The sequence below is a fragment of the Cetorhinus maximus genome, chromosome 17 (assembly GCF_964194155.1).
Source record: "Cetorhinus maximus chromosome 17, sCetMax3.hap1.1, whole genome shotgun sequence".
NCBI lineage: Eukaryota > Metazoa > Chordata > Chondrichthyes > Lamniformes > Cetorhinidae > Cetorhinus > Cetorhinus maximus.
The window spans coordinates 77,268,522-77,282,913 of record NC_135895.1 but is presented as its reverse complement, the minus strand read 5'-3'; the positions used below and the strand labels follow the sequence as shown (position 1 = coordinate 77,282,913).

At 46.1% G+C, this 14,392-nt stretch overlaps 1 protein-coding gene across 1 annotated transcript in view; it reads left to right on the top strand.

Annotated features, from left to right (window-relative positions):
- The first annotated feature begins 4,288 nt into the window (after window positions 1-4,288).
- The window catches only part of rgsl1 (regulator of G protein signaling like 1), a 37,479-nt gene continuing 27,375 nt past the window's right edge, over window positions 4,289-14,392 (top strand). The window contains exons 1-3 of the mRNA XM_078561784.1: window positions 4,289-4,297; window positions 6,593-6,722; window positions 11,446-11,583. Of these exons, the coding sequence (XP_078417910.1) occupies window positions 4,289-4,297; window positions 6,593-6,722; window positions 11,446-11,583 (277 nt within the window). The remainder of the gene's footprint in view (window positions 4,298-6,592; window positions 6,723-11,445; window positions 11,584-14,392) is intronic.

The following is a 14,392-nucleotide window of genomic DNA, read 5'->3' as shown; positions in this document are numbered from 1 at the left end:
ACTGCCCAAGTGCTCCCCACTTTATTCCTCATCAAGATAATTTGAGTGTTTATCTTATTTCAACGCATCACTTTAGGCCAATTCTACCTTCACACCCATTTTCTGGTGTATGAAGGAAGGTGGCTGCAGAGCCAAACCATTCAATCTACAAACAATGCCCTGGAAAGTACACATAGGTGTGTGTGAACACAACTCTATCCTCACTAACCACAGCAGAAATTAATGAATCTGAGCAGGAACCTTGCCCTTTTCGAAGCTGAGGTCAACTGCAGCACCCAGCTAACTCAAACAGGCCGGAGAATGTTCCAGAGTTTATTTACCAAAAACAATCAGAGAAAGACCTTTTAACTCTACTTTTAGTTCTCATCGGCAAGTTAACATTTTACTCTAAAGCAGAGGTTAGGAAAACACCCATAAAGATGGGAGGACCTAGGTTTGGCAGGATGGGTTAGAGAAAGAAGTCTGTCTCTTCTTCTAGACCCTGTTTCTGTCCAGCTTCACACAAGAGAGACCATCAGTCAGATTGACAACAGCAGATCAGCTACCAGAGCCCTGAGTGGGAGTACGAGAGGGTCAGGGTCAGGGTCCCGATCACCCACCCTCCCTCTCTCGTCTCCCCTCTCCCATCACCACCTCCCCTCTCCGCCCACCACTGCCCCCGTTCCCCGCTCTCCCTCCCCTCCCCCCCGACCACCCCCACTCCCCTCCCCCCCACCTCCCTCCCATCACCCCCCCTCCCCCACCGCTCCTCTCCACCACTCCCACTCCCCACCTGCACCCCATTCCCCCCGACTCCTCCCCCGCACCCCATCCTCCCCACCCTCACAAACCCCCCTCCTCCTTCCCCAGCCTTCCCCTCACCCAACCTTCCCCTCAACCCGCTCCTCTTCCTCCCCCAAACCTCCCCCACCCAGAATCTGGATTCCCCTTCCCCCACCCCTAGGGGGCCGATCCACCCCAGATCCGGATCTACCCCGATCTGGATCCCCCCACATCCCCATGTAAGTTTTCAATTTGGCATCTGGTTCTTCCAAATTTAATTTACATTCTCCATAATTCAGGTGTGTGAAGGTATGCTAAAATAACACCTTAGTGGAAGCTCCTGTATCCACCCCCATTCTGATAGGCCTTTATTTACCCTCACTGTTACACAGATTGGTTCTGTTCTTCCTACCTTTAAATTATACAATGGATAAATACCTGAATCTTTTACTTCAGGCTTTTCTACGTTATGGATCTCACAGGGTTTTTTCTTTTGATTGAAAGTCTGCCTGATTCTATCCTTGCAATGTCTCATGAGGTGTTCGTTTCAATGACAGTAAAAACATTCGATTTTTTTAAACTTCTATTCATTATAAGGTTGTTTGCTTGCACCTCTGTTACCATTATTCCATGTTTTCGCTGCTAAATCATTTCTTTTTATTTTTCTACAAGTGGTAGCTGCTTCCCGCTTCTCATCAGAGCTGTACATTGTTGTGCCCTTTTTGGCTGAGGCTCCGTGCCCACTGTGGAGGACAATGCCATTTTGCTCTCCCTGTATGGCTTTCGAGCCCCTCACTGTGCTTTCCATGGCCAGTGCTATCTCTAGCATCTTATTAAAATCCAAATTTGTTTCAGACAATAATCATTTCTGAATCGTATCTTCATTTATACCGCACACCAAACAATTTCTAAGCATATCATTTATGGATGTACCAAACTTGCAATGTTTTGTTAACTGTTTCAAACTTGCCACATAACAAGCAACTGTTTCCCTAGGGTTCTATTTCTTGAGTTAAATTTAAACCGTTGCATCATTACCGAGGGCTTGGGCAGGTAATGACTCTTCACAAGTTTCACTAAGTCATCAAAACTTTTCGAATCTGGGGCACTGGGTGCCATTAAACTTCAAATCAATCCAAAGGTCTTACTCCCACATGTGGATAAGAGGATTGCTCGCCTCTTCTTCTCCCCTTTCCAAGCTGTTAGCTTGGAAAAAGAACACGAGCCATTCAACATAATGAGACCAATCATCCGCGGTTGGATTGAAAGAATCAACTCTTCCAAACCGCGGCATGCTTCGAGAGGACTGCTTTGACAATTAGTACGAAAATTCTACTTACAATTACTGTGCGAGGTACGGCCCAATTTCAGTTCACTTGATTTCCTTCCTTGCTTTTTCTTGCTTTTTCCTCATCAGTTGGATCTAGGTTACTAGGTTAGTTGGTTAATGGATCAGGGTTGCACACTTGTTTCATGATGACCGAGTTGGCACTAGCAGACAGTTCTTATGTAGAGCACATTCTATTTATTTACAAAGGAACTCAGCAGCTACTCTTGTGTACTTACAACTCTAACCCTGTCTCTACATTACAGACTCTAACTCTAGACTACTCACTACTGACTACAAAGATAGCCCACGCTACTCTGTTATTGGATCCTAAGTTCATGTGATATTCCATTATAACATTCTTACACATCAGATTACCACATCAGTAAACAGAAAGTTGTTTTGATTTTGATTTCCCCCTTTATAAATGGTGGCATTTTTCCCAACCCCTCAGTTTTGGTGTGATCCAATTTATATTAACAGCCCCACAACAAACTCGAGTTAGGATGAACTCAAAGGGTTTGTTTATTTTACACGGACTCAAAACCCAGGAGGGGGTGTCATTACCTATCCCCTGGTAGGGATAAGGGAAGGAAAGAGGTACAGGGCAAAGACCACGGAGAAGTTAGGAATCACTGTTTCATATGAGTCCAAAGTCCAGAATCAAAAGTCCGATGGTGTATTCCTTCACAAAGTTTAGCAGGCTGAAGCTGATGCTGGGTGATCTACTTTTCCCATTGTGATGACTTCCACGATGGGAGGGGCCCATAGAGATGAGTTAGCCTTGTAGGTGCTGGTACAGAAGTTCTGAAGTTCCAGTAGAAAACAGTGTAGTTGGGGAGCCAGCTATTAAAAAACCTGGACAGAGCCCTTTTCAGCTGCTGCCTGGTGGATTGGAGATGGCTGTCTGCCTCTTTCAGCTCTACAAGGCAATATTACAATTTGGCAGTGAGGGGGGAGGTGGTGACATGTGACATGACCGCCACTTCTCCACCTTGGTTGGACAAAGGATGTATATCCCTGTCTGGATTCTTGAGGTGCTCAATGTTTCATCGATTAATAATTTCAAAAATTTCAACACAGGTTAAAAAGTGATTAGCACAGGAATTTGGCAGTGTTAAAATGTGCATATGTAAATGCAAGGAGTATAAGCAAATAAATCTGAGCTGAGGGCACAGATAGACACATGGCAGCATAATATCATCGCTATAATGGAAACTTGGTTTAAGGAGGGGCAAAAAATGGCAGTTCAACAGCCCTGGATATAAAGATTTCAGACTAGGATAGAGAGGTGGATAAAAAAAGGTGGGGGTGTAGCATTATTGGTTAAAGAATCAATTACAGCTGTGAGGAGGGATGATATACTAAATGAAGCATCAAATGAGACCACATGGGTTGAGCTCAGAAATAAAAAAGGGGCAGCCACATTGTTAGGAGTGAACTATAGACCCCCCCCAAATAGTGGGAGGGAGTTAGAAGAGCAAATATGTAGACAGGTTTCTGAGTGCAAAAATAATAGGGCAGTAATCATTGGGGACTTCAATTACCCTCATATCAACTGGGATATGAACAGTATAAAGGGCACAGAGGGCACAAAATTCTAGAACTGCATTCAAAAGAACTTTTTTAGCCAGAACATCATAAGCCCAATGAGAGGGGGTGCAAATGAAGCTGGGCAAGTGGTTGAAGTAGCAGTGGGGACCATTTTGGAGATAATGACCATAATACAGTTAGATTTAATATAATTATGGAAAAGGAGAAAGATACAACAGGAGTAAAAGCTCTAAATTAGGGGAAGACAAATTTTACAAAGCTGAGAGGTGGGCTGGCGAGAGTGGACTGGATACAGCTATTAGAAGGAAATACCGTGTTAAATCTGTGGGAGGCATTCAAAAGCGAGATTCTACAGTGTAGACATGTCCCCACAAAGAAAAAGGGCAGTGCTTCCAAATCTAGAGCCCCCTGGTTATCCAGACACGCACAGGCCAAGATAAAGCATAAAAATAAAGCTTACGACAGTCACAAAAGAGTTAATATTGTAGAAAGCCTGGAGGAGTACAGAAAGTACAGCGGTGAAGTAAAAATGGAAATTAGGAAAGCAAAGAGAGGATACAAAAAAATTCCAAAAAAATCCTAAGATGTTTTACCAGTGCATTAAGAGCAAGAGAATAACTAGGGAAAGTGTAGGGCCTATCAGAGATGTACATGGTAACAGGTGGGTAGGGTTCTCAATAAGTACTTTGTCTCTGTCTTCACTAAGGAGAGGGATGATGCAGACATTCTAGTCCAAGAGGGAAAGTGAGATACAATGAGCATAGTGAGAGAGGAAGCACTGAAAGGACCTACATCTTGAAGGTGGATAAATCACCAGGACCAGATGGATTGTATCCCAGGCTGTTAAAAGAAGCCAGGGAGGAAATATCAGTTGCTCTGAGAATCATTTTCCAATCCTCACTCGATACAGGCAAGGTACCAGAGGATTGGAGGTCTGCGAGCATTGTACCAATATTTAAAAAGGGTGCGAGGGATAGGCCAGAAAATTATAGGCCGGTCAGTCTGACTACGGTGGTGGGCAAATTATTGGAAACAATTCTGAGAGACAGGATAAGCTGTCACTTAGAAAGGCAAGGATTAATCAAGGATAGTCAGCATGGTTTTGTCAGGGGAAGATCGTGTCTTACTAACTTAATAGAATTTTTTGAGGAAGTAACAAGGAGTATTGATGAGGGTAGTGTAGTTGATGTTGTCTACATGGATTTTAGTAAGGCATTTGACAAGGTCCCACCTGGCAGACTGGTCAAGAAAGTGAGATCTCATGGGATACAGGGGAAGGTGGCAGGTTGGATCCAGAATTAGCTCAGTGACAGGAAACAAAGGGTAATGGTTGATGGATGTTTTTTGTGAATGGAAAACAGTTTCCATGGTGTTCCACGGGGCTCAGTTTGGGGCTCTTGCTGTTTGTTATATATATATATATATATATGTATATATAAATGTGAGAGACATGATTAGGAAATTTGCAGATGACACAAAAATTGGCTGTGTGGTTGTTAGTGAAGAGGAAAGCTATCGACTCCAGAATGATATCAATGGTTTGGTTGATTAGGCGGAAAAGTAGCAAATGGAATTTAATCCGGAAAAGTGTGAGGTAATACATTTGGGGAGGGCAAACAAAGCAAGAGAATACACAATAAATGGGAAGTTATTGAGAGGGGCTGAGGAAGTGAGAGACCAAAGTGCATGTCCACAGGCCCCTGAAGGTGGCAGGACAGGTGGATAAGGTGGTAAAGAAAACATATGGAATGTTTACCTTTATTGGACGAGGTATTGAACACAAAAGCAGGGATGTAATGCTGGAGCTGTATAAAACGCTGGTTAGGCCACAGCTGGAATTTTGTGTACAGCTCTGGTCACCACATTACAGGAAGGATGTAATTCCTCTGGAGAGAGTACAGAGGAGATTTACAAGAATGTTGCCAGGGCTGGAAAATTGCAGCTATGAGGAAAGATTGGATAGGCTGGGGTTGTTTTCCTTGGAACAGAGGAGGCTGAGGGGTGACCTGATTGAAGTGCACAAAATTATAAGGGATCTATATAGGGTAGAGGGGAAAGACCTGTTTCCCCTAGCAGAGGGGTCACTTAGCAGGGGGCACAGATTTAAGGTGATTGGTTGAAGGATTAGAGGAGACATGAGGAAAAACTTCTTCACCCAGAGGGTGGTGGGTGTCTGGAATTCGCTGCCTGGTTTGGTGGTTGAGGCTGAAACACTCAACTCATTTAAAAGACACCTGGACCTGGACCTGAAGCGTTGGAACCTGCAAAGCTACGGACCAGGAGCTGGAAAGTAGGATTAAAATGAGCGGCTAGTTTCTTTTTTCTCTTTTTGGCTGGTACACGATGGACTGAATGGCTTCATTCTGCACCATAACTTTTCTTTGTTTCTATGGTTTCAGGGTCCTTTGTCCTTGCAGGCAGACTGTCTCTGTTGGCCAGTGCCTGGCCTTAGAAATGTGAATGGTCTTTGTACAACTCATTGGGATTTGATCTCTGCAGTCACAGGGGCATTAATGACTCTTTAAAGATAACAAGGTTGCTGCTGTTCAGAAGGCCAGAAATTCCTTTCGTGTGAATCATAGGCAGTCATGGCTTCAGTCAGTTTAAAGCCTTTGTCTAGTTTGAAAAAAAATTACACGTTAGCGAGGATGATATATATATTATATAAAAAATATAGAGTGAGTTCTTAGCCCAGGGACAATACCTTCCTGGAAATCTCCCTCTGTTCACCCCTGTTCCTCAAATTAATTGCTACCCAGAACTTGGTACCAAGATGGAAGCCTCAATGCAAGCGATAGTTTGAATATAGTTTCAATACTGTTGCAAGTACTTTTCCTAGTGTTCACTGTCTGTCCTGTTCCCTGCACCATGAGAATGTAGCTAGCAGCGGGAAGGTTTTTGGGTTGTCTTTCTATTGAAATACTGATTGAATGCTGTTTTTGATTTCAGCACAAGAGTGTGGACGGGTTTCTGACATGGTTAGAAGAATATCGTTTACCCTATTTCTTCCAGACGGACCTGTACCTTCACTTTGTCCTTTGTGAATTACTGCTGGGCATAACTGGGTCCAAGATACCAGGTGTGTGCAAGCTAAAACCTGAAGCTGCCTCTGTCATAATGATTCTGCTGATTGCAGATTTTCATTAGTCTAGGATGTCGCATCAGTGCAATACTGAAGGAGTGCTGCACTGTCAGAGGTGCCATTTTTTGGATGAGAGGTTAAACCAAGGCCCAGTCTTCCCTCTCAGGTGGGTGTAAAGGGCCGAAGGGCAGGCTCTAGCCAACGGAGACGATCCGTCTACGAGGAAGAAGGACCCTGAAACCTCGTTTTGAAATTATTAATTGGATGAAACATTAACCAGCTCAGGAATCCAGGGAATTTGGAATACCATGAACAGCTTTGGCCTCCGTATTTAAGAAAGGATGTCCTTTCATTGGAGGTGGTACAGCGAGAGTTTACTAGATTGGTCCCTGGGATGAGGGGGTTGTCCTATGATGAGAGGCTGAGTAAATTGGGTTTATATTCTCTGGAGTTTAGAAGAATGAGAGGCGATCTCGTTGAAACCTACAGAATTCTGAAGGGGTATGATAGGGTGGACACTGAGAGATTGTTTGCATTGTTTGGGGAATCTGAAACCCGAGGGCACAGTCTCAGGATAAGGGGCCGATCATTTAGGACTGAGATGAGGAGAAATTTCTTCACTCAGAGGGTTGTGAATCTTTGGAATTCTCTACCACAGAGGGTCGTGGATGTTCCATTGTTGAATACGTTTAAGGCCGGGATAGACAGATTTTTGGTCTCTCAGGGAATTAAGGGATATGGCGAGTGGGTGAGAAAGTGGAGTTGAAGCCCAAGATTAGCCATGATCATATTGAATGACAGAGCAGGCTTGATGGGCTGTGTGGTCTACTCCTCCTATTTCTTAATGTTCTACTGATGCCTGGGCCAATATTTATCCCTCAAGCCTCAACCAACATCTGTAAAAGAGATTACATTGTCATTATCACGTTGCTGTTTGTGGGAGCTTGCTGTGTACGAATTGGCTGCAGAGTTTCCAACATTGCATTAGTGATGACACTTCAGAGAGTACTTCAATGATTGCAAAGTGCTTTGGGGTGGGGTGGGCTGGGGTCACGAAAGAAGTGCTATAACTACAAGTTCCTATTTTTCCCCTTTTGTTAATTGGAGAATCTATTTGAAAGGAAACAGTGAGACTACACCCCGGGCTCGTGGATGCTTATCCTATCAATGTGATCTTGTTGATCATTACTGAGGCTCACCCCTGCCCAGCAAAGCCTGGAGAGAAAGAAAGCTATGGCCAATGTAGGAAGCTTTTCTTGACCCTGTCAGGTGATCAAGCAAGGGTCTAGGGAAATATAGTTACCCCCACCTACCCCCCATCCCCCACCACCACCACCCCGATACCTAACACGAGGCCCTTCGACAACCCTCCAACCCCATATGATATCAGATTGGAAATGTTCATCTCTCTCCATTAGGCTGGCCCCAGATCTCACTGACTTCTCCACTTGACTCCTTTTTAAACAAATTAATGTCAGATCGAAACCATGCCACCAATCTCCTGTTGGACTGCCTGCACTAAAGAGAGAGGCGGAGAAATTCTTTTACATAGTGAGTTGTTAGGATCTGGAATGCCCTGCCTGAAAGGGTGGTGGAAGCAGATTCAAAAGTGACTTTCAAAAGGGAATTGGATAAATGCTTGAAAGGGAGAAAATTACAGGGTTATGGGGCAAGAGCGTACAGTGGCCTCCTTTTGCACTGTAAGATTCTCTGATACAGAGTGCACACACTCTCTCTGCAGAGATGCCCATTATGCCAATATCCTCTCAAGGATCTGTTCTTGGGCTTCCTGCTGTTCCTTGGCAACATCATCTGAAGATATGGGGTCAGCTTGCACATTCATGCTGATGACACCTAGCTGTCTATCACCTCCTTTGGCCCTTCCACTGCCACTGTGTTGTCAGACTGCCTGACACCCAGTACAGGAAGAGCATAATTTCTTCCAGCTTAATATTGGGATGACGGAAGCCATTGTCTTCAGTCCTCGACAGAAACTCTGTTACCCAGCCACTGACTCTGTCCCGCTCCATGGCCACTGTCAGGTTGAACCAGACTGTTCACAGCCTTGGCATCATCCTGTTTGACCCTGACCCCATATCTGACTCCATATCCTCCCACACCCCATCATCTAAACTGCCGCCTTTCCATCATGGTAGCATTGCCCATCTCCATCCCCTGTCTTAGATCTTCTGCTGCTGAAATCCTCACACTTGCCTTTGTCACCTCCAGGCTCACTTATTCCAGTCTCCTGACTGGTCTCCCAAATCTGAATTTATCTCAAACTCTGCTGCCCGGGTCCTAACTCATAGCAAGTCCTCTTCCCCCATCACCCGGGTGCTCCCTGAGCCACATTGGCTTCTTCCACACCTCAGATGTGAAATTCCCATCCTTGTTTTCAAATCCCTCCACGTCCTTGCCCCCTCCCTATATCTCTGTAATCTCCTCCAGCCTCACAAGCCTCCCAGATCTCTGCGTTCCTCTAATTCAGGCCTCTAACATATCCCTGATTCCCGTCGCTCCGCCATTGATGGCCGTGCCTTCAGTTTGTGATCACCTGCCCTAATATCCTCCTCCCTTGGCTCAGCGTCCATTTTCGTCTGATTACGCCTTGGTGAAGTGCCTTGGGACTTTCCACTATGTTAAATACGCTGTATAAATGCACACAAAAATTGTGTTCAGGACTCAGTAACTGGCTGCTAAGGGATCCATTGACACAATAAAGTCTTGTCTCCATTAGGAAGCTCCTGACTAGGGCTAGTGCTCAGGGCTATTAAATAAAAGTATCTCAGAAGGCCTGCATTAAACCCTTTTTTAAAAAAATGGAAGATGTAAAAATAATCGGATTTAGTGTTCTAGTTTGAGGGATGAATATTGACCAGGATATTGGGGAGAACTCGAATAAAAACAGAAGATGCTGGAAAAACTCAGCAGGTCAGTCAGCATCTGTGGAGAGAGAGACAGAGTTAACGTTTCAGGTCTGTGCAGGGGTCTGGCAAGGCCTTCAGAGAGGGCGAGGTAGGTGGAGGTGGGGGTGGGGGCAGGACTCGCAGGCACATGACCTGCCCCAGTTCTGATGCTGCCTGCTGGATTCACCGCCCCCGCCCGGACACTCGCAGGGGTGTCCTGAATACACAAAGGCTGCAAAACCTTCCACGTTTGACACATGCGCAAGATGAAAAAGACCTGCTGAGATACCCAAAACCCAGGACAACACCCTGCCCCGGGAAGGCCTGACCCGGGATGGGGGACTAAAGGCCAAATTACAGAGTGGTGCGGAAAATCCAGGATGGTCAGCCTTACCTGCTGAGTACTTCCAGCTTTTTCTGCTTTGATCAGCGCCTGCAGCACCTGGGAGAACCTCCCTGGCCTCCTTTGCAACAGTGCCATGAGGTCTTAAACCTTATCCGAGAGGCTTCCTCGGTTTAGTGACTCAGTTGAGCGGGTGGCATCCCTGACAGTGCAGCACACCCTCAGTGGCATTGCAGTGTCAGCCTGGAGTATGTGGCCAAGTCTCCAGAGCTGGGATTTGAACCCACGACCTCCTGAGTTCCGGGTTGGAGCTGAATCGGCCAACCTGGGCTGGGTTAGATGTTGACCCGGAGTTCCCAGGCCTGAACGCCCTCCAGTGAGTCCTCGTTAGCTCAGCTGTGGTGTTGACATCATCCTATGTTTCCAATCAGCCCTCCCGGCCTCAGCCTATGTAGCCTGTAACAGAGTTAGAGAAGCACTTGGGTTTGTGTTTAGCTAGCTTGCTTCAAATTGAACTTCAGCCTAGACTGTTAATGGAGGTGAGGGAGTGTAGGGAGGTGACAGATTCTGTTGTGTATCCCGCTCTTTCACGTATGTTCTGTGGAATAAACCAGCTCCTTTTCTCACCAGAGGGCTTTTTATCTCATTGAGTGTACAAACAGGAGAATGGAAAATTCTCATCCTTGTTGCCAAATCCCTCCATGGCCTCACCTCTCCCTACCTCTGTAATCTCCCCCAGCACCACAACCTGGTGTCCTCAGGCTGGCATGGACAAGATGGGCTGAATGGCCTCCTTCTGTGCTGTAACTTTTCCATGGTTCTAACCCTCCAGATCTCTGTGCTCCTCTAACTGGTGGCCTTCTGCCCACCCTGATTTTCATTGCACCACTGTTGGTGGCCGAGCCTTCAGCTGCCGAGACCCTGAGCTCTGGAATTGCCCCCCTAAACCTCTCTGCCTTTCGCCATCTTGCTCTTCGTTTAAGATGCCCCTGAAAAGCTACCTCACCCATCCTAATACTTCCCCAAGTTACCCAGAGTCAGTTTTTGTCTGATAACCCTACTGTGAGGTGCCCCGGGATGTTTTGCTCTTATTAAAGTCACTACACAATTGCAAGTTATTTTGTTGCAATAGCGCACGCAATGTTTATACACCGAAAAGACTATGATGATCTCTTCAGTCGTCTTTGTCTGTATACTGGGCCGTTTAAAGGTGCATTGTGTTTCTTAAGCTTCATAATTCATAAGCTCTGCTTACTGGACGAACCGATAATGCTGAAGCTGAGGAAATATCTAATGTGGAATCTGAAAGTAACATTCATTGTTATAAAAAGGATGTTGTATATTAACGAAGGACATAGAAGTGATTGTCCGTGTTAGCTGGTGAGTCCTAGATAGGGTTCAGAATCTTACCTCATTCTTTGTTTGCCCATTAAGACCCCAAGGTACAATTAATACGAATTCTGTTTTACAGAATCCCAACTTACTCTAAAGGAGTCATCAGGCTACATATCAATACCGCAGTCCTCTGAGGAGAGTCATAGCTCTGGGAGTGCAGGCAGTGGGATAGACGTCACTGAAACTGGGCTAGGCCAACAAGTACAGTCCAAGGGTGAGTACCAGAAAGTAGGAAGTTCCCAATTATACGTCTCACTGTTCTGAAATAACCAGAGATGAAGGCATGAGTTTCCTTTTCCCCCTGATTTAAAACTGGAGGCCCGAACCCTAATTACACGAACGACCAGTTTAAGATTATCAGTCGGGTTGCAATGTACCTCACTTATGCTTGCTCGAAGCTTTGTGCAGGGATTTGTCCTCTGCAGGCAAAAGGAACATGTCCAGGCATTGAGACTTCTTTTGTCATCCAAGCTTTTGTCTAATTCAATAGTTTTCTGCTTTCCCCATGGCAACCCTCAACCAATCAGCATTATTTTCTGATGGGGTATAAATTGTTGCTCCCTTTGAAATTTGGCGTTCTTGTATCTGCCCTGATGAGTGCCAGTTGAAAAGCTTCGACACAATGTCTCTTTTTTTTCAGCAGTGCGTGTTGTCCACGGCACTGAGTTCACTTAAGCTGGATATTCAGTCAAAACACAGAAGGTATCTTCTTACAGGTCAACCGAAAATGTGTGTCATTCAACCTGCAGCATTATCTTGTGGAAAACTATGAAAACCTTTTTCATCAAAAACTCCTGCTGCTTCTCAAATTGTGATTTAGAAAATTATATACTTTAAACCCTCAGCAATGTGGTTGACTCTCAAATGCCCTCTGAAATGCCCTAGCAAGCCACTCAGCTGTACCAAACTGCTGCAAAGTCCATATGGAACGAAACCGGACGGACCACTTGGCATCAGTTTAGGCACCAGAAATGACAACAGCAAACTCAGCCCTGTCAACCTTGCAAAGTCCTCCTCATTAACAGCTGGGGGCTAGTGCCAAAATTGGGAGAGCTGTCTCACAGGCTAGTCAAGCAACAGCCTCAAAGAGTCATCCTCACGGAATCATACCTTACAGATAATGTCCCAGACTCCACCATCACCATCCCTGGGTATGTCCTGTCCCACCGGCAGGACAGACCCAGCAGAGGTGGCAGCACAGTGGTGGTATACAGTCAGGAGGGAGTTGTCCTGGGAGTTATCAACATTGACTCCGGACCCCATATGGCATCAGGTCAAACATGGGCAAGGAAACCTCCTGCTGATTATCACGTACCACCGCACCCCCCACCCCCCCACCAACCCCCCACCACCCATCCCAGCTGATGAATCAGTGCTCCTCCATGTTGAACACCAGTTGGGGGAAGCACTGAGGGTGACAAGAATGTACTCTGGGTGGGGGACTTCAATGTCCATCACCAAGAGTGGCTCAGTAGCACCACTACTGATCAAGCTGGCTGAGCCCTAAGGGACATAGCTGCTAGACTGGGTCTGCGGCAAGTGGTGAGGGAACCAACAAGAGGGAAAAACATACCTAGCCTCATCCTCAGCAACCTACCTGCCGCATCTGTCCATGATGGTATCGGTAGGAGTAGCCACTGCACGGCCGTGGTGGAGACAAAGTCCCGCCTTCACATTGAGGGTACCCTCCATCATGTTGTGTGGCACGACCACCATGCTAAATGGGATAGGTTTCAAACAGATCTAGCAGCTCAAGACTGGGCAATCATGAGGCGCTGTGGGCCATCAGTAGCAGAATTGAACTCAAACGCAATCTGTAACCTCATGGCCCGGCATATCCCCCACTCCACCATTACCACTAAGCCAGGGAATCAACCCCGGTTTAATGAAGAGTGGAGGGTGGGGGTATGCCAGGAGCAGCACCAGGCATACCTAAAAATGAGGCACCAACCTGGTGAACCTATAACACAGGATTACTTGCGTGACTAAAAAGCATAAGCAGCAAGTGATGGATAGAGCTATGTGATCACACCACCAATGGATCAGATCTAAGCTCTGCAGTCCTGCCACATCCAGTCATGAATGGTGGTGGACAATTAAACAGCTCACTGGAGGCTCCACAAATATCCCGATCCTTAATGATGGAGGAGCCCAGCATGTCAGTGCAAAATATAAGGCTTAAGCATTTCAAACAATATTCAGCCAGAAATGCCGAATGGATGATCCATCTCAGCCTCCTCCAGAGGTCCCCAGTATCTCAGATGCCAGCCTTCAGCCGATTCAATTCACTCCACATGATATCAAGAAACGGCTGAAGACACTGGATACTGCAAAGGCTATGGGCCCTGACAATATTCTGGCAATAGCACTAAAGACTTGTGCTCCAGAACTTGCCGCGTCCCTAGCCAAGCTGTTCCAGTACAGCTACAACACTGGCATCTACTGGCTATGTGGAAAATTGCCCAAGTATGTCCTGTTCACAAGAAACTGGACAAATCCAACACAGCCAATTGCTGTCCCATCAATCTACTCTCAATCATCAGTAAAATGATGGAAGGGGTCATCAACACTGCTATCAAGCAACACCTGGTTAGCAATAACCTGCTCACTGATACCCAGTTTGGGTTCCGCCAGGGCCACTCAGCTCCTGACCTCATTACAGCCTTGGCTCAAGCATAGACAAAAGAGCTGAATTCCTGAGGTGACTGCCCTTGACATCAAGGCAGCATTTGACCGAGTGTGGCATCAAGGAGTCCTAGCAAAACTGGAGTCGATGGGAATCGGGGGAAAACTCTCCGCTGGTTGGAGTCATACCTAGCACAAAGGGAGATGGTTGTGGTTGCTGGAGGTCAATTGTCTCAGTTCCAGGACATCACTGCAGGAGTTCCTCAGGGTAGTGTCCTCAGCCCAACCATCTTCAGCTGTTTCATCAATGACCTTCCTTCCATCATAAGGTCAGAAGTGGGGATGTTCACTGATGATTGCACAATGTTCAACACCTTTCGCGACTCCTCAGATACTGA